The sequence below is a fragment of the Balearica regulorum genome, chromosome 21 (genome assembly GCF_011004875.1).
Source record: "Balearica regulorum gibbericeps isolate bBalReg1 chromosome 21, bBalReg1.pri, whole genome shotgun sequence".
NCBI lineage: Eukaryota > Metazoa > Chordata > Aves > Gruiformes > Gruidae > Balearica > Balearica regulorum.
In genome coordinates this window covers 5,752,931-5,770,958 of record NC_046204.1, presented here as the reverse complement: position 1 = coordinate 5,770,958, position 18,028 = coordinate 5,752,931, and the positions used below count along the sequence as shown (strand labels likewise).

At 44.9% G+C, this 18,028-nt stretch overlaps 2 protein-coding genes across 8 annotated transcripts in view; one reads left to right on the top strand and one right to left on the bottom strand.

Moving 5' to 3' along the window:
• Window positions 1-2,843: 2,843 nt before the first annotated feature.
• UBIAD1 (UbiA prenyltransferase domain containing 1) lies at window positions 2,844-9,421 on the bottom strand. Of its 4 annotated transcripts, none has more exons than XM_075773046.1 (3): window positions 8,444-8,647; window positions 7,579-8,136; window positions 2,844-6,661 (listed from the first exon to the last, which is right to left on the bottom strand). In XM_075773046.1, the coding sequence occupies exons 2-3, from the start codon at window positions 8,099-8,101 to the stop codon at window positions 6,174-6,176; spliced, it is 1,011 nt and encodes a 336-aa protein (XP_075629161.1). In that variant the 5' UTR covers window positions 8,102-8,136; window positions 8,444-8,647; the 3' UTR covers window positions 2,844-6,173. The 4 variants fall into 4 exon arrangements, with proteins under 4 accessions (XP_075629161.1, XP_075629164.1, XP_075629163.1 ...); XM_075773049.1 differs by lacking the exon at window positions 8,444-8,647 and adding an exon at window positions 8,265-8,321; XM_075773048.1 differs by lacking the exon at window positions 8,444-8,647 and adding an exon at window positions 9,325-9,421 and having other exon boundaries at window positions 3,345-6,661.
• Window positions 9,014-18,028, top strand: part of MTOR (mechanistic target of rapamycin kinase) — a 66,159-nt gene continuing 57,144 nt past the window's right edge. For 2 of the 4 annotated variants that reach the window (XM_075773042.1, XM_075773041.1), the window contains exons 1-13: window positions 9,014-9,066; window positions 10,316-10,479; window positions 10,846-10,954; window positions 11,713-11,775; window positions 12,268-12,500; window positions 12,873-13,073; window positions 13,817-13,951; window positions 14,443-14,718; window positions 15,027-15,135; window positions 15,762-15,948; window positions 16,139-16,267; window positions 17,094-17,338; window positions 17,510-17,725. In XM_075773042.1, the coding sequence (XP_075629157.1) occupies window positions 10,360-10,479; window positions 10,846-10,954; window positions 11,713-11,775; window positions 12,268-12,500; window positions 12,873-13,073; window positions 13,817-13,951; window positions 14,443-14,718; window positions 15,027-15,135; window positions 15,762-15,948; window positions 16,139-16,267; window positions 17,094-17,338; window positions 17,510-17,725 (2,023 nt within the window). In that variant the 5' untranslated portion in view covers window positions 9,014-9,066; window positions 10,316-10,359. The remainder of the gene's footprint in view (window positions 9,067-10,315; window positions 10,480-10,845; window positions 10,955-11,712; window positions 11,776-12,267; window positions 12,501-12,872; window positions 13,074-13,816; window positions 13,952-14,442; window positions 14,719-15,026; window positions 15,136-15,761; window positions 15,949-16,138; window positions 16,268-17,093; window positions 17,339-17,509; window positions 17,726-18,028) is intronic. The other 2 variants (XM_075773044.1, XM_075773043.1) reach the window with 1 other exon arrangement.

The following is an 18,028-nucleotide window of genomic DNA, read 5'->3' as shown; positions in this document are numbered from 1 at the left end:
GGGTAAGCACTGACAGTATTAAGAGTTATCATTGAAGAACGTGTAAAAGAAAACTTGATAAACACGTTCATTTGCGTCTTACTCCGAGTTACACAGAAGAGTAAAAACCTTATTTCACAGCAAAGCGTGGGCATTATTCTATTCAGCGCTCAGCCTGTTTCCTTTACACATACAGCTGCAATAAGCCAGCCATGCTGAGTTTTATTAAAACTTACAAATTTTTAGCAGTTCTGGGAGCTACAGATTTTAACTTGGCTAGATATTTAGCTCGACCTTAAAATGAAAAATAGCTTAAAAAAGCTGGAGCAGCATTTCTTTCCCTAAATAAGTAATTCAACAGGCACAAAACTCCAAGTATAAAGCAACCAAAGGTGATATAAATAAAAGTAATATACCAGTGACCGAAAGGACAAACCAATATGTGAGGGGAAAGGCCTAGTTATTAAGGTACCAGACTGGAAAGGAGAACTCTTACATACTCTCCTCCAAAGAGCATGACCTTGATTAAGCAGCAGTGAGTCAGTCTACTCACCCATGAAATAGGGATAATATAGTCCAAGCTCCTAAAACCACTATAAAAGTATTAAGATTTTCCAACAGTGATTCAAGATGTGTTAAAAGCAATTGACTGAAGTACATTTCATAGAGTGCGCAGACACTGCATACTGCATTTTTTCCCCACGAGTGTGCTACCCATGATGCACAGCTTGTCTACACTTTTTTGAAAGCTCAGCCCTCAGCATCTGACCAGAATAAGCTTATTAAGCCATCAGCAAAGGCTTTAAAAATGTAAGATAGAGCTGACTGGCTTTCTTCAAATGCCATTACCTGCCTGGGCCAGAAGCATTTGTCAAGACATAATCTGCACATTAGAAATTCACCTGTAGCCATTTACCATCCAAGTTTCCTTACATCAGAGGAGACCTAATGAGGTACAACCAGACAAACTCTAAGAAATCTTGCAAACACAGCTAACATGAATTCCTGCAGAGACAAAAAATGAGGTAGCTTTAAGTACATATTTGGAAAGTCTCCTTTCTCCATTGTTCTGAAGATTTTTTGATCCACTGGCTGTAGAGGGGAAAAAAAACCCAAACGCCAAAACCTCATAGCTGCCATGGCTGTAAAAAAATCCTCCCAAATAAGAAATTGCTGACCAATGCAGTGACCCGAGCCTGCGCAACCCCTAAAACCATAAATGCAGGAGGGACACCTCTCCTTCCCCCTCCAATAACAATATAGTCTGCTGCATAAAATGTTTTGCCACTCAATAAAAAGTGGACCTAGGATTCTGGATCGATCTCGTAGTACAGCAAAGGAGCAGCAATAGCAGAATCTGGTCCACCACTTCTCTCATGGGGAATCGTTTTTTTTAGATCGTGGAACAAGGTCGAAGGTATCAGGACAATCCTAGTGCTCTGCAGTAGCCCTTCTCTGCTTGGCAGAGAGATCTCCGCCTCGGGGAGGTACCACAGGGTGCTGCAGCAGAGATGGAAGAGCAATGCTGCCACCTGTGGACAATCAGAATTACAGCCTCCCCCTGGACTAGCACTGGACAAAAAGGTGTTGAATGCTGCACGAATTTCAAATCTCTAAACATTTTTTTATTAGAGGTCCAGTTTGTTTAATATGAGTTTAAGCTGACTAATAGACTCTGCCTGCTACCAGGACAAAGAATTAGAGTGTGTTTTAAAAGCAAGTGCAGAACAATTACAGTAGTTACAAAACAACCAACGTGCTAACTGGTTTCTGCAGATTCAGAAAAAGAGCTTTATCAAATTTCTTTGGGAGGATTCTTGAGTACAGCCCGCATGTATCTAGATGCTATGCTATTCTGCATTTTATCCTCTAAAATTATCTCCAAATGCTATGACCTTGAGGCCCACTCTGCACCTCAGGAAGGCTGAAAAATACTTCCCAGGCCTAGCTGTCTCAGAATCATAGAATGTCCCGCAAATCCAAACAGGAAATCACTTCAAAGCAGACAAGGATAGTAAGGTAATGTTGTGGGTTAAAGCATGAGCTCCACAATGGTTTATAGTCACTAAACTTTGCTGCAGGGACTTTTTTCATTCTCTCCTACTTGTATGGACTTTAAACTAGAAGCAAAAACTGAAACCACCATGTTTCACAAATCCCTCACACATGAAATCTCCTTTGTATCTGTTTTCAGCATCACAGACAATAGAGGTGGCACAGCCAAGAGGTCTCTCTGGACTGTTCAAACCACTTTAACCACATATGAAAAAAAAGAGCCAGAAACCATGTAGACTGTAGCAAATAAGACTAACTGTACATGCATTTGTACAGGAGACTGCACCAGTGGCCAAGACAGGAAAATTTCAAACCATGCTTTAGGCTCATTGATGACACACACGGAGGAGGCGTTATGCTGTCACAGTCCTATGGAGCAAATAAAATCATTACAAGTCAGGAGCAGAGACCATGGCACTGGAAGAATGGCAGACCATACAGGTGAGGATGAAAAAGTCTGTCTTTATTAAAAAGATTAAAAGTTCAGCTGAAACCTCCCTAGAAATGCTGAACAGTACATGGCACAGAAAACTGCATCAAAGAAAATTCTGCTCATTGAGGAAAATACTGAAACTACTCTGAGGTCTGCCATTAGTCTGAGATGATCACTGCTACTGTACTTTTTACCCAATGATATGGAAGGACAGGACTGATTCACAAAAGGACTCTTAAACCAAAAAAAGTATGATCTTTCATGCACTTATACTATACACACAGCAGGCAAAGACCCTCCTCCTTCCAGGAAGATGCTCTAATACATGTGCAAAAATACAATTGGAGCGATAAAAAAATAATCAAACACAGCATAATTAACAGAATAACATTCAGACACTTTATTGGATTAGAAGAAAGGCCAGGAGGTGCTTTAGGACACATTAACAGATGGGCTACAGATCTGTTCATCTACCAATGTAGACTCATCACATTGCAACACAGCTCATTAAGAGAGACCTGAAAGAAGTTTTTAAAAGTTTATATTCAGGGAAAATAGCATGGGACAGGGAGGGAGAGGGGTAGGGAAAGAGACCCAGCATCCTCATCACAAAACAAACCAATAAAGGAACCTCTCTTACCACTCAATGTTTATCTGGAGATTATTTTGGTCTACTTAACAATGTAAGTCACCTGTTAGTTTAGGTCATACCTCAGATGTTTTCTAGTCCTAACGTGCTTTTTAGAAAGCACGGAGATAAAGCACTTTCTACTTTCAAAGCTCTCTGTGACAACGATGTCGGCTCAGCATCCCTGTGAGGTAGGCAACAATTAGTTGTTTTCTGAGACATGGAGAAGTTAAATGACTTCCTCAAAGCCATAGGGAAGAAAGTGTTATTTTATTAGTAATACCTTTAAGAACCTGGAATGATAGTGTTTTTCCACAGACAGGGAATTGGAGGCAACCAGCATCTGCTAGTAAGGAATTACCAAATTTTCATCTCATTCTTACTATTACAATACTTTGAATCCCCTCACACCTTGAAAAGTATTCCACAAACATATACATGTACTAGTGAGCTTTTCCTTCATTTCTGTAACAAAAAGCACTGGTCCTTTCCAGCAGTAAGCAGACATCCTACACAGGGGGCTTTTCCCTGCTAGTAAAGCATAGCCTAGATACAACCAGAGTTACATACACTACTCCACCAATGATCATATCCTAGATCTTTCCACCATTACAATTACGGTTATCAAAGATACGAGTTAAATATTAGTTACTTTAAAGAATTTAGTTTGAGTAGTCTAGTTTATGTAAAAGCAGTAGAAAAAAAGTAACTATCCATTCTTTTAAACTGATAGCTATACAAAAATAAGCTATCATAAAATAAAGTACACAGCTGCTACAACAGGCAGCAACACAGCCATGCTGGGATTAACCTAATAAACCCATATATCCCCAATTGCAAGGTTAACAGATTCACCAGCTTAGTCCATATCCCTAGAAAAGCTTTTGCTTTGCAGAAAAGTGACATGGGTCTCAGAGCCAGGCTCTTCTTTATTCTGTAGGTCCACAAAGTAACAGTAGATACTGTGTTGTATATGTTGGTATTGAAAACAGTTTCCAAAACCTTCCAGATATCTCCCTCCATCCAGCTGAGCTGAACTTTTAGATTAGAAACATGAGGAGAAGATGCAAACAAGTATTTTTGCTGTAGAAAGCAGCACGCAGTTACTGAAGTTCATCTCCTCTTATCTTGTGCCTAGTCAGATTACAGAGATCACTTGCCCAACTTTAATAAAAGATGAAAGTGTGGCTCATAAAATACGCCTGCAAAGAATCCTTCGACTACAGCGCAGCTGTAAAGCAGGAGACCAACAGCTGGGTAACACTGGATAATAAGAAGCCATAAAACAGTCACTTACCTATCTATACCATGTAATCTTGTAGCATCATCTCAGCTTTGCTACTGTCAGTACACTCCACTAATATAACACTCAGCACTTTCAGTCGAACACCACAAGGGCGTAACTTACCTATAAGAGACGCAAGATAACACCATGCTAGTTTATTGCTCATATTTAAAAGCCCTTCACATAGTGGCTAGCACGCTCCCACTTGGCTCAAAAGCAAGGTTGTGCTCCAGGCACCAGCAGCTCTAGTTCAAGACCTGTATCAATTCCTCTGAAGCTTTCCACAACTCTGGTAAACAAACTTTTCACCAAAACCCTGCATACAGGAAACAAATACTTTTTCTTCAACAAAGAGAATTCAGTGCCACTGAATAACGTGGTACAGATCAAATTCATGTTTGCACCGGAATTCACACTTTTTCCCAGTTGTTTGGCATGTTTTTCACTGCTATACAATTGTTGAAACAATGAGTTCTCCAAATGGCCACATGAACATCAAGTGGCAAGATCTGCAGGAGAAAACAAAACACAGTAAGGTGTAGGGAAGGGGGAAAAAAGTGGGGAACTTCAGAGCTAACTTAACAGTTAACTGTGATTCAGTCACACAAACTCAAGGCTCTATTAGGAAAAATCCTGTTAACAGAAATGGTTTCTGCCTGCTTCCAGTCCTAATTTTTATGCAGAGACAATGCAATAATCCTGATTTCTTTTTTCTAACCCTGTATCTTTCTCCTTTGCTCAAGTGGCCTTCTTTTTGGGCTTCTTCTTATTATAAGACATTTGACTATAATACTTGGCCTCTAAATAGAGAATGACAACTGAAAAACATATTTTTTTTTTAGAACTAAGAATTTGTTCTTCCACTCATGAATTCATTAGTCCATAGCCAGGCAGAGAAATCTGGCACTCTGTTGGCTCCCCCTTAACTCCAAGACTTAAATTTCAGAGTAAATTCTAAGCAAATGCAAAAATGGAAACCACTTGTTTTTCTATGTATTGAGGGCTTTTCAGTTGCATGATTTGCATTTACAGCTTCAGCTTTCGTAGCACAATATAAATTTACTGCTTTTGGCTTAAAGTTCGTGCAGTGGGCTACCCATGCTCCATTTTAGCACCAACATCCCACAGAGATAGATAATTTAGAAATTCATTAACTGTTGCTTCTGCTTTGTCCTTATAGTCTAGAAATGTCAATCTAGTGCATTTCAGGGGGCTTGGAAATAAAAGCTCAAAATTTGGCTAGGGGAAAAAAAAAAACCAAACCAAAAATGAAAACATACAACAGATGAAGATGAACTATGCTCACAAAGGAGTGAAATAATAGCACCTACATCATTGTTATGCTAAACATTTGGCAGTGTTTTCCGTTTACCACACAGGGGCCACTGCACCCCTTGACCATGGTAAGAAAAGGAGTCATAAGAGCAATCACTGTGCTTGTGAAGGGAACAGAGAGTTTGTATTTGAGCCGCAATCTTACTTTCACTGGGTTGACAGTGAAAGAATTCAGTGGCAGAAGGATGAGGATCTTTAAACGTTTCTTTGTCCTCACGTCACCTTGCTCCCCTGAAGCAAAGCTGCACAGTTCACCCTTTCCGAAGAACTGACAAATCACTTTTTTACAGTCTGTTGTACAAGCTAACCAAGACCAGAAATTATACAATTCACATACAATCAACAGCTCGAGACGGCCTCTCCATTCTTCCCACTGTCCATCATGGATCATCTACCCACATCATCCACTGTTAATTGGCATTAATACTGAGTTGCAAGGCCTGACTCTACAGCTCTCGTTACAGTTTGGGCAGAGCACCGGCTGGTGCTAGCGTAATACCAAAAACATAGAAAAGCCCCAAGAGGAGATTGAGTTTGGCTGTCCGCTGAGGAATTTTGTTGAAGCTCTGACTCCGAAACTGCCTCTCCAGTGAAAATGCCATCGGGATGGTGAGTAGTGGCAATGCCATGCTGATGGTATAGCGTGTGGCCAGCACGCAGAAAATCAGGTAGGGCAAGAAGAGCAGCACGGTGTAGAGAATATAGGAGAACGCAGGGCCGATGAGGATAGCCAAGGTGACAATACCCGCCTGCCGGTCAGACTCCATGTCTCGTGTGTTGTTGCTGTGCAGGATGGCCTCAGTACTGAGGGCTAGTGGGATAGCGTAGAGCAGTGGTGAGACAGACAGATAACCAACCTGCACAGCATGGGCAAACATGACGGCCAGGGGCCCAAAGGTGATCAGGATCACCACGTCTCCAAGTGCAACATACTTAAATCCAATTCCTGTGGCAAGACACAAGAATAAAATGAAGCATCGTCAAACAACTCAAATGACAGAAGAGAATGGGTAATATAACAGATCAGCCCTTCCCACAGAAATATTGCAGTACATGTAGCTATGGCTGAGTAGCATATTTTCTCTTTTTTTCCAAAGATACCAAAGGAAATGCAGCTTCTGAATTTCTTGAGTCAAACGATGTAACAGAAACTAAGGGCCATGTTCTAATACCCATCTTCACATATAGAAGCGCCTATTTCTGCAGAAATCTACAGAAATAAGGTACTCTTTAGTGTGATCACATATACTAGAACCTGATCCTGAAGAAATACATAAAATGCTCAGAACAAAGAACAAAGCACAAAACCTACTAGGGTCTTTCAAGGAAACTAACATAACTGTTTGAAAGTTTGACGGTTTGAAACTGAGTTTGTTTTTACTTTCCTAATACTTATGTTTGTATTTACCCCACACAGAAAGAAACTAAAAATATGTTTCTCTTATTAAGAACAAACACAAACTGTTCTACATTCACAATGAATTCTATCTAAAGAATAACAAAACATTCCAAAACAAAGAAAGAGGTTCCACCAAAGGAAAAGAACATACACAGTGAGCTATACTGCTGAGGGATATGAGATACACATCACAAAAAATTTCAGCAATAGTTCTGACAAGCACCTAACACCACATACATAAATAACAATGCCTCAACACCACTTTCCAACTGAAGAAGGTAGTGTGCCTCTTCCTACAACATTCAGTAGCAAAGAATACAAGTTCATGTACCAGGAAACCGCACCAAATATTTTTATGGTGTTTAACTAGGTATATGACTTGCATCTTCTAGAAACCCTTGACAAGTCAGATAATTCTGTCACATTTACGCTCAGATTCACAGCAAACGGGATACAGCACTTACCTCCAGTATAAAGGAAGGAGCTAGAAAGTCCTCCAAAGTAAACCAGAGCCAGGTGCTCCAGCTTGAGCGTTGAGACAGCATAGAGCCCAGCGGCACAGATACAGCCCACAGTGTAAAGGAAGACTCCAAACCGGACTACATCCTGAGGCTCCAAAATCTGGTCCACCAAAGTCCTGTCATCACTCTTCTTGTGATCGATGCCTTTGGAGAAGTCGTAGTAGGTATTCACCAAGTTGCCGGCTCCGTGCACCGCCAGGACGGTCACGGCGCTTCCCACCAACAGCCCAGGGTCCAACGCTCCCTCGGCCCGGTACGCCAGAGCGCTGCCGAGGGCCACGGGGGTGAGGGAGGCGCTGAAACTCCAAGGTCTGAGCGCCAGCACGTAGGCCGCGCACTTCTGTCTCCAGGTGCCGGGGGGTACCCTCTCAGCGGCCGCCAGCGCGGCGCCGGCGTCGTTCCTCTCGCTCCCGCGGGGGCTCTCAGCGCTAATGCTGATCTTCTGCACCAGGTCTCCCGGCCCCATGCTCTCCCCGCCGCCCCGTCTCACAGCAGCAGCACCTGGAAGGGGAAGGGCCGCGCGTTAGCCTGCCCGCCTCAGCGGGGCCCGGCGGGGAGGGGGGGGGGGGGGAAGCGCCGCCGCCATGGCCGCGCGGGCAGCGCTGAGGGGAGGCGCGCGCCACCCTTACCCGCCTGACAGGCGCCCGCCCCGCCGCGCGCCCCAACCGCCAGCGCCCCGCGCGCCCCGACCGCCTGCCTGCCTGCTTGCCGCGCGCCTGCGCCCAACGGCCGCTCCCGCCCCTCCTCACCGTCCCCTCCCCGCGCCGCCACAGCCTCGCGCAAGGGAGTTCCGCGGAGGGTCGCGTACCAGAGCGGCGCCCGAGTGACCCGCCAGCACCTCCCGGCACCCGGTGTAAACATTAAACGGCCCGCGTCGTCATGCGCGGCTGTGAGGGGTCACTCTGAAGCACGCATCATCACTGTTATACGCGCCGTGACGGCAACGGAGCGCCTACAGCTGGGCACCGCCCCGGCTGCCCTTAGTCCTGTCATGGGCAGCCGGACACATTTCAGCGACGCACACCAGGCGCGGCACCTAACCGCGTTACGCCCTCCACGCATGCGCACATAGCGCGCAGGCTTTACGAGAGGGCGGAAGCTAGCCGGCGACTGGAAGGTGGGCCTAGTGCGGAGTTTTCACCAATCGAGCACGCTTGGCTTTTTCTATTGGTCAGCTGTACTGCCACTCTCTCCCGGCTGGCTTGTTCATTGGCCAGAAGACGACGGTCTCGTCTTGCGGTTCCTTCGAGAAGGGGCGGAGCTGCGAGCGCTCCTTCCCTTTTGCTCTTTTTCTACTGGTCAGAGGCGCTGCCTATCAAAGTCCTTCTGGGAGGCTATTGGCCAGCAGCGGCTCGCCGGTCCGGCAGGCGCGGGGGAGGGGAGGGCGCGGGGCCCGGAGCGGGGCAGCCGGCGGCGGTCGGGGCGGAGGCGGTGAGTGCGGCTCCGGAGCCTCCCCTCAGCATCGCCTTTCCCTTCCCTCACCTCCCGCCACGGCCCTCCCCGCGCGCTCCCGCCCCAGCGCCCGCTGAGTCCTGTCAGCGGCACCGGCGCTCCCGCTGGCGCCTCGGCCCCGCGCCGCGGCTCCCTCCCCGGACAGCCTGCCCGAGCCCCCCCCCCCCCCCCCCGCGGCGTTGCTGCTAGAGGCCCCGTGCCCGCCCCGGCGGCGGTGCCCGCCCTGCCCTCCCTCACCTTTCCCTCACTCCCGGCCTGTGGAACGACGGCGGTGGGATCCCCCGCGGGCTCGGGCCTGCCGGCTCCTGCCCGCCGGCTGTCGCGTCCCTCTGCGGGCGCGGCTGTGAGGGAGCCCCCGCCCCCGCGCAGGGGCAGCCCGGCCGGCGGTGATGAGGCCGCAGCCATAGCCCTTCGTCCGGGGAGAGCTTCTCCCGGCTCCCAGCCGCGGGGAAGCCGTGTGCCGCCTCACGCTGTAATCTCGGTGGATTTTTGTGACCGCGTGGGGGATGTTTGGGGAAGGAGGAGTTGAAGTTTCGGTGCCTTGTGTTGCTGTGGGCCCTTCTGTCAAGTGCTCGGTTTGGCCTTATGTAATCTGAAAATCAAGGGATTCAAACCTCTCAAATGTTTTCCACCTAAAGAAAGAGTCATGAGGCAGTTTGGTTACGTGTTGTGATAGTAAACATCCTGCTGCAATGAGTGGTGTTGCTAGAAGTAGAATTCCCATCTCTGAACGTCTGCTGGAGACCATAATACTTGCCAGGCCCTGAGTGCTGAATCTTCCTTGTGTTGGCATAACACAAGTATTTTTGTGGAGAAACTTGGATGAAAGTGTTCAAGGAGTAAAATATGATAATGATATAATCATACTAATGATTGTGCTTAATTATTATAAACCCTGATTGACCCTGCTATTTTTCAGCTATTGCATGACTCTTGATTTAGAATTAGATCACCGTGGGGTCCCATACCTGACCTACTGGGACATATATTGGTGTTTGAGGAACTGGAGACTGAATAGGCTGAAGGTCAAGATACTATGTGGTGTTACAGTTTTATCATAGGGTTGTAAGGCCTAAGGAATATGGCCATTACTTGTACTTTTAGGCTCTACTTGCACAGCATCCTTGCATGCAATGGGATGTGTGTTTTGGAAACAGCAGAGGCAGCCTTAAGAAAGAAGCTCAGAGATTTCAATAGCTGAAAGCAAAAAAAAAGTGTCTCTCTGAAGATCTTACAGGACTTCATGCCCCTGAGCCCCAACATACCACCATCATGTCAGGCACTGTGTCCATTCTCCAACAATTTGCCAATGGCTTGAAGAGTCGCAGTGAAGAGACAAGGGCAAAAGCTGCCAAGGACCTGCAGCATTATGTGACCATGGAGCTCCGTGAAGTGAGTGCTGCAAATGAGATAATTTATCCTTGTTTATTATATGAGTGTAGGGCACTGGCTGGGTACTTTGGGGATGGAGATTTTGGGAATATGGAAGCTGGTCTTGGAGAGGAGGTGAGGCGTAGCAGGGAACTTACTTTTGCCCCAGTATGTAGAAGAGGTGAGTTGATGACACAGATGGGTGGTCAAGCACCAGAATAAACAAACTTGACACATCTAGGGCACAAAGAAGAGATACCATAATGTATCATTGCCTTAATTTCTTTCTATTTAAGTGACCTAGGAAGCATTGTCTTTATGGAGGTTTTGGGGGCAGGAAGGAGGGAAAGAATGACAAAAGCTGATTTGAACTTTTTGCTTTTACAGATGAGTCAGGAAGAATCTACCAGGTTTTACGATCAGTTGAACCATCATATATTTGAGCTGGTCTCTAGCTCTGATGCAAATGAAAGGAAGGGTGGCATCCTGGCTATAGGTGAGTGAAAGTGCTTAATGCCTCTGGTGAGTTTTCTCCTCATGTATCTATCTTCAGGGACAGATTTTCAAAAGGAATGAGCTCTTATAATCAGAGCCTTATGTCTGACTGCTCAGTATGCTGGGGGCATGCTAGTTGCTGGGCTCTGAAAATCTGCCTGTAAGTGTCAGCATGGGAGCTGCTGAGTGCTGAGAGCGGCTGAAAACCTGGTGCTTAATGGGCCCTGAGCTCTTCCATGTGTCGAGCATCAAATGTGAGTGCTGAGCATGTGAAAATTCTGTTCTTGAGCTCAGCTGAGAATAGTTTGTGCTCTCCATTTATATGTATCAGGGTGGGCTTTCTCAACTCTCTTCTGTCCGAGGAGATTTATTCTTCTTGTTTAAATTTACCTGGCTCAAATAACAGCAGCTTCCATCCCTGGAAGGGGCTTACATGGCTTCTGCTTTGATTCTGATCAGCTGCTCCATTAGTTGCTCTGGTTGTGCTTTCGCTGTGACATGGCAGAGCTGCCTGTGTTTGGACTCTTAGGGAAATCAGCTTGCATAAATACTTTGCCTTCCAAGCAGGTAGCCTGTATTATAGCAGTTTCTTCTTCAGTAACCAAATAGGAATTGCCTTATGGTTTAGTCTCATAGACATAATCATCCAATCCCAACGTGTCTGAAGACAGTGGAAGTCCCCTAGCTAGAGAAATCTTTGTTGACAACATCTGATTTTAAGCTGACAGTATCACTTTAAAATTGTTTCTGTGAATTTAGTGCTGTTGAAAGGTGCCGGCTTGACAACACTGGACACTGATGGCCTCTTTATCTACAGAGCAGGTACAACCCAGGCACTGGTGGCGAAAGCTTCTGCCACACTGCCGCCTGCCAATGTGCCTCCCCACCCTGGCCAGGAGAGACCATCTCTAGGGCTGAGGGGAAGAGCAATTTCCTTTGTCCATTCAGTCTTTGACTTCTCTACTGAGGTGGACCAGTCATAGTAGTTGCATGTGGATGGATGCGTTTCTTTTGGGAATGGGTCCGTGATCCCAGGGTGGATTTTTTTTTTCTTTTTAAACTAAAAATGGGGAAAAATCTATGGAGCTACTGGATGCATTTTTCTGCCCACTTAAGTTCAGGCTTGAAAGAGTGGTGGCCCTTTTCTATTGCTTGATTATTACTTTTTTTTTCCTGTGGATTTGCAGTTTAGGAGGAGTTAATGGGAATCTTTAAGGAATGGATAGGGGATACTAACTCTCATCCAGGGATTACGTACTGTCTGCCTCGCTGACTCTTAGGAAGAACCTACAGCATTGCTCCCTTTCTCCACAGCAAGCCTTATTGGTGTTGAAGGAGGTAACGCCACCCGTATTGGCAGGTTTGCCAACTACCTGAGGAACCTCTTGCCATCCAATGACCCTGTTGTAATGGAGATGGCCTCCAAGGCTATCGGGCGGCTTGCAATGGCTGGTGACACCTTCACAGCTGAGTATGTGGAGTTTGAGGTGAAACGAGCTCTGGAATGGCTGGGAGCTGACAGGAATGAAGGTCGAAGACATGCAGCTGTAAGTTATCTTTTTTTGTCTTAACCTGTTGTGGAATGAGATGGTTAGGATTAGTTAACAGTGGCAGGAGATGTGCTCAGAAGGCTGTGGGAAAGCTCTGATCAGGATCAGAATGATTGCCAGTCCATGTCTCAGAATCTGTGATGCTCTCATGGCAGATATAGTGCTGCTTCATTGCTTCTACCTTAGCCCAGTGACCAAAGAAGATTGAGACACCATTGTGCTTGGAACTGTAAAAGTATGGAGCTGGAAACAGCTCAGGCTCACAGACATTAACAGTCTAAATAAATGATACTACGATCTAGAAATTACAAGGTTTGTCTATGGGTGCTCATCCTCACAGATTGTTACTGTTTCTTTCCCCACCTCCAGGTCCTTGTCCTGCGTGAGCTGGCAATCAGCGTGCCTACCTTCTTCTTCCAGCAAGTGCAGCCATTCTTTGACAATATATTTGTAGCTGTGTGGGATCCCAAACAGGCCATCCGAGAGGGAGCTGTTTCTGCCTTAAGAGCCTGCCTTATCCTAACCACTCAACGGGAGCCAAAAGAGATGCAGAAGCCCCAGTGGTACAGAGTAAGAAAATAACTGTTTTGAAGCAGCTCCTCAGAATGCAATGCAAATGATCAAGTGTCAGTTTTTAGAAGAGCTGTTTAAGCTAAGAACCTGTGTCACCTTTGTCAGTATGTCTGATTGTCAGTAGAAAACTGCCTCTCCTTGAAAAGGTTGAAAATATAATGGCTTACAAAATGAGTAGTTCCGTTAGCCTACTGTAAAAGTAAGAGACTTAATTCCATCAAGAATTCCATTGCTTTATCTGCAGCTCATTTTCAGCTGTTGAGCCTGACCTAGTTTTACAGCCATGCAATCCATCTATCTATTGTCATCTCTTACTAGTAGATGGTTTTATTAGTGTAGATAAAACATGAGTGACAAAGGTAAGGATTCTTTTGTCTGAACCTTAGCTTTGCTGCCATTGTTGCATGAATTCAAGCTTCATAATATGAAATGATGTTTGGACAGTGCAGTAAAATGTTGTGAACTTGGATTCCTCATAGTCAACTATGTGATGCAGATATTGATGAAGTTTATACCATGTCATGGTTGACTGGCTGTTTGATTAGTGCTGTTGAAAATGCTCTGCAGCAGACTCCACAACTTCTGGGTGAATCTGAATTTTGTGGTGTTAGTTGAGGTTTGCGCTGCTCTTGGAAAATTACAGGACATCGGTAACTCTCAACTGGCATTGCCGCTTTATTTCCACAGACTTTGTTTCCATGTGATCACTGAGATTTTATTTTTTTTTCTTTTCCCCCAAGCATACATATGAAGAGGCTGAGAAGGGCTTTGATGAGACTTTGGCCAAAGAGAAAGGAATGAACCGTGATGACCGAATCCATGGTGCCTTACTGATCCTCAATGAGCTAGTGAGAATCAGCAGTATGGAGGGAGAGGTGAGCAAGTGAACAAGATGGGGATTATGGTTTTTGGTTGCCAGATTGCTTGACAATGCGTAGCAATTGTGCAATCTGTGAAAATATCCTGTTGTGTTTGAAATGGGGTTGTTGGGCTGAACTGTCATCTGAACATGGAGTCAGAGCATTGATTATTACAAACTGAAGTGTGTCAGAGACATAACAGTGACAAGTTTGTGCTAAGTAGGTATTAAGCTCTGATGGAAAGTGCTATTAACTGGATTAATTACAATGAAAAAGAATTTTATATAGAATGAGGATTCTGCTGCATGTTAGATACCCCTATATTTTTGCTGGATTTTGCTTAGTTGATGTTTTACAGCCATTTGGGTATCAATTATACAGGATGTTGCTCAGGAGATTTGGGTAGCACTGTGTTGGGAACCTCTTATTTAGCTACTTTAAAAAAACCAACCAAGCAAAGAAAAAAACCCACCACCACCCAACAACTGCTTTTGTACTTTGTCCAGCGCCTTAGAGAGGAGATGGAAGAGATCACTCAGCAGCAGCTTGTGCATGACAAGTACTGCAAAGACCTGATGGGCTTCAGTACCAAACCTCGCCACATCACTCCCTTCACTAGCTTCCAGTCTCTTCAGCCCTCTCAGTCAAATGCTCTGGCTGGTCTTCTGGGGTACAGTGCCCACCAAGGAATCATGGGTTTCGCAACGTCACCCGTCCCAGCAAAGTCTACATTGGTAGAAAGTCGATGTTGCAGGGATCTAATGGAAGAGAAGTTTGATCAAGTAAGTGTTCGTTCTTCAACTTGTCTACCAACGTTCACAACACTGGTTCTCATAGAACAGTTGTCCTCAGTGTCCTTACTTAGCCTAGTATTGATGCATCAAAACTCATTAGTTCTATGTATCCTGGCTTTGTCACTGTTGCTCGTAGAGTGAGTGATTTACTTTCTTTGGAAGCAGTCTTAATTATCCATCTTTCTGATGGACTCAGAAGCCAAATGTCAGTAGAATGCTTTAAAGCACCCAGGTAATAAACATTTGTGCATTACTGCCAATGGCCATCCTTCAAAGCCCAGCCTATCTCCTTTCAGGTGTGCCAGTGGGTTCTCAAGTGCAGAACCAGCAAAAATTCTTTGATCCAGATGACAGTTCTCAATCTGCTACCACGGTTGGCGGCTTTCCGTCCTTCGGCATTCACAGGTGAGAAGACAGATGGTTGGATGTTAGAAGTGTTGCTGAAATTGGGCTGAAAGTTATCCAGCTCTCTTTGGTCCAGATGAGCTTGTGCAGGCACTGCAGCAATACAAATGCGATGCTTGTAAGATGATCAAATTCTCCTCTGGGAGGACAGTCTTTTTTTTTCTGAATAAGTGTGACTTGATATCTGATGCTAAAGTATTGCTCTGATGAAGAAAATAGATAGTTCAATTGATTTATCAAGCAAGCTTAGGAGACTGTCAGAGTTGGGGGCAAGTCACCAAGCTGCACTAAGTGGGTTAGAACGAACTTTGTGTTGTTCTTTCAACTTTCCAATCACTATAAAAACAAGATGCTTGGATCTTATTTGTGTATGGAACTTGTTGCAATGGGTTTTTTTTTTCCATAGCTCTTATCTTGGTGAATATTGGTTGTTTTTTTTTTAAAAAAAAAGCCTTCTGGACTTTGAAAATGTTATTATTTGGTGACATGCGTTTGCCAGGTCTTAGCAAATTTTTTATGGCTATGTCTGTTCCCTACTTTATACTTGTAAAGGTTTAATTGCAAATGCAATGCAACTGTATAAACCTAAATGAGTTTCAATATCTGTATTGTTCTCTTGTGGGCAGCTGATCAGTATCTTCCAGACACCATGAATCATGTTCTCAGCTGTGTGAAGAAGGAGAAGGAGAGAACAGCAGCCTTCCAGGCCTTGGGTTTGCTTTCTGTGGCTGTGAGGTCTGAATTTCAAGCTTACCTGCCAAAAGTCCTTGAAATCATAAAAGCAGCTCTTCCACCAAAGGACTTTGCGCACAAGTAAGTATGTGAAGGTTAGAGGAAGAAACCAAAACGCCTGTTCTTTGTATAATTTTTGTGATGTGGGATCAATTTATTGTATTAAAATCAGAGATATTTCTGTAAGACTGATAACACAGAAATGGGATGAGGAAAGATGTTTGAAAAATAGCAGCTTCTCTTCATTAACTTTTATGTGGTCCCCTTCCAGGAGGCAGAAGTCTGTGCAGGTTGATGCCACAGTCTTCACCTGCATTAGTATGCTGGCACGAGCCATGGGACCCAGCATCCAGCAGGATATCAAAGAGCTTCTGGAACCTATGCTGGCTGTGGGCCTGAGGTAAGTACAAGGCACTGGAGCACGTTTTTTCTGTTAGCCACTTGATGGCATTGTTGGCTATACACAATGAGACCTTGAAAGTCTTCAGATTGAGAAGGAAGATTATTGCTTTTAAATGACCTTTCAGACGATCAGTGTAGCTCTTTCAGGACAATAATGCGTTTTAAGTGTTAACGTGTCTGTGTTACTTAAAAGCTTTGGTCTCTGTGTAAAGAAATCTTTTTGTAGAACAAGTGAATTCAAAAGCAATCTTCTTTACTTTCCACTATTCAAACACTTTTAGCAACAGTCTGCAAAAATTTTGAAAGCCTCTTGAAGGCCAGCAGATTTCTGCCATATCGAATTAGCAGCAAAGGAGAATTGAAGCACTGAATTATTTACTCCTAGCTTCTTTCACCTTTGGAGCTGATGGTTCCTGTTGGAAATTTCCTAGGTCATGAAGCTATTGGTATGGGAGGTTATGGAGAAAGTGTTCAGGTAGCACAGAGCTGTTTAGATGAATGCTACCATCTGGAAGTTTAGTTGCCTTTGTGTCCAAAAAGCACAAGTATGAGGAATCACTTAGATTTGTAATAGTATTCTAGCAATACTGCCTAATGTAGCGATGTGCGCTGTAGTCCCAGCAGTTTGCTCTTCGAGTTCATGCAAGAAAGTCATCTCATGTGCCTGACTCCACACAAGGACCCTTGTGCTCTGCTGACAGGTGTTGCTGTGATGTGTGGGTGCCCACAATTATCTTCTGATGGGCGAAGGCATAAACAAAAAGGTGAAATATGCACCTTGCTGTTTCTGTTCTAATGACTATCTGCCTGCTTCTTGTCCTCAGCCCTGCTCTAACAGCTGTGCTGTACGACTTGAGTCGTCAGATCCCCCAGCTAAAGAAAGACATCCAGGATGGGCTGCTGAAAATGCTCTCCCTTGTTCTAATGCACAAGCCTCTGCGACATCCAGGCATGCCAAAGGGCCTTGCCCACCAACTTGCCTCCCCTAGCCTCACCAACATCCCTGAGGCCAGTGATGTGGGTAGCATCACTCTTGCCCTTCGTACACTGGGTAGCTTTGAGTTTGAAGGTAAGATGAAATAAGCAGGGGGCCAAGGGGTATGGGATATAAACACCAGTGCGTTGGAGTAGAGTACAAGTAGCAGGAAAATTCTGAGAGCATTTTCTTTAAACTCGTTTTCCCTGGTAAGACCAGTAATTGAGGTGTAAACCTGTACTAAACTCCCCATCTTCTTTCTAGGCCACTCTCTGACTCAGTTTGTTCGGCACTGTGCAGACCACTTTCTGAACAGCGAACACAAGGAGATCCGGATGGAAGCAGCCCGCACTTGCTCTCGCTTGCTCACACCTTCCATCCACTTGATCAGTGGTCATGCCCATGTGGTCAGTCAGACGGCAGTGCAGGTTGTGGCTGATGTTCTCAGCAAACTGCTTGTGGTTGGAATAACTGACCCAGGTTAGTGTGGGATTCAGAGAAAAGGGTTCTCCTACCACGTTAATTTTAGCACATGAACAGGTGACAACATTATGGTTGTGGTAGAATTTGAACATATTTGCCACTAACTTATGCTGTCATTCTTTATAACTTAAAAAGGTCTCCCAACTTATCTTTCCAGATCTTGATTTTTGAGGTATTAATAGTACACTAGTGCAAAATGCTCAAACGGTGCCCTCAGTAATCCTTTGAACTAGGTAGAGCCCTGAGACTTCTTTTGCTGCTGTTCTGTGTTGTGGTCTTCGACTTTGTTGTTTGGGAAGG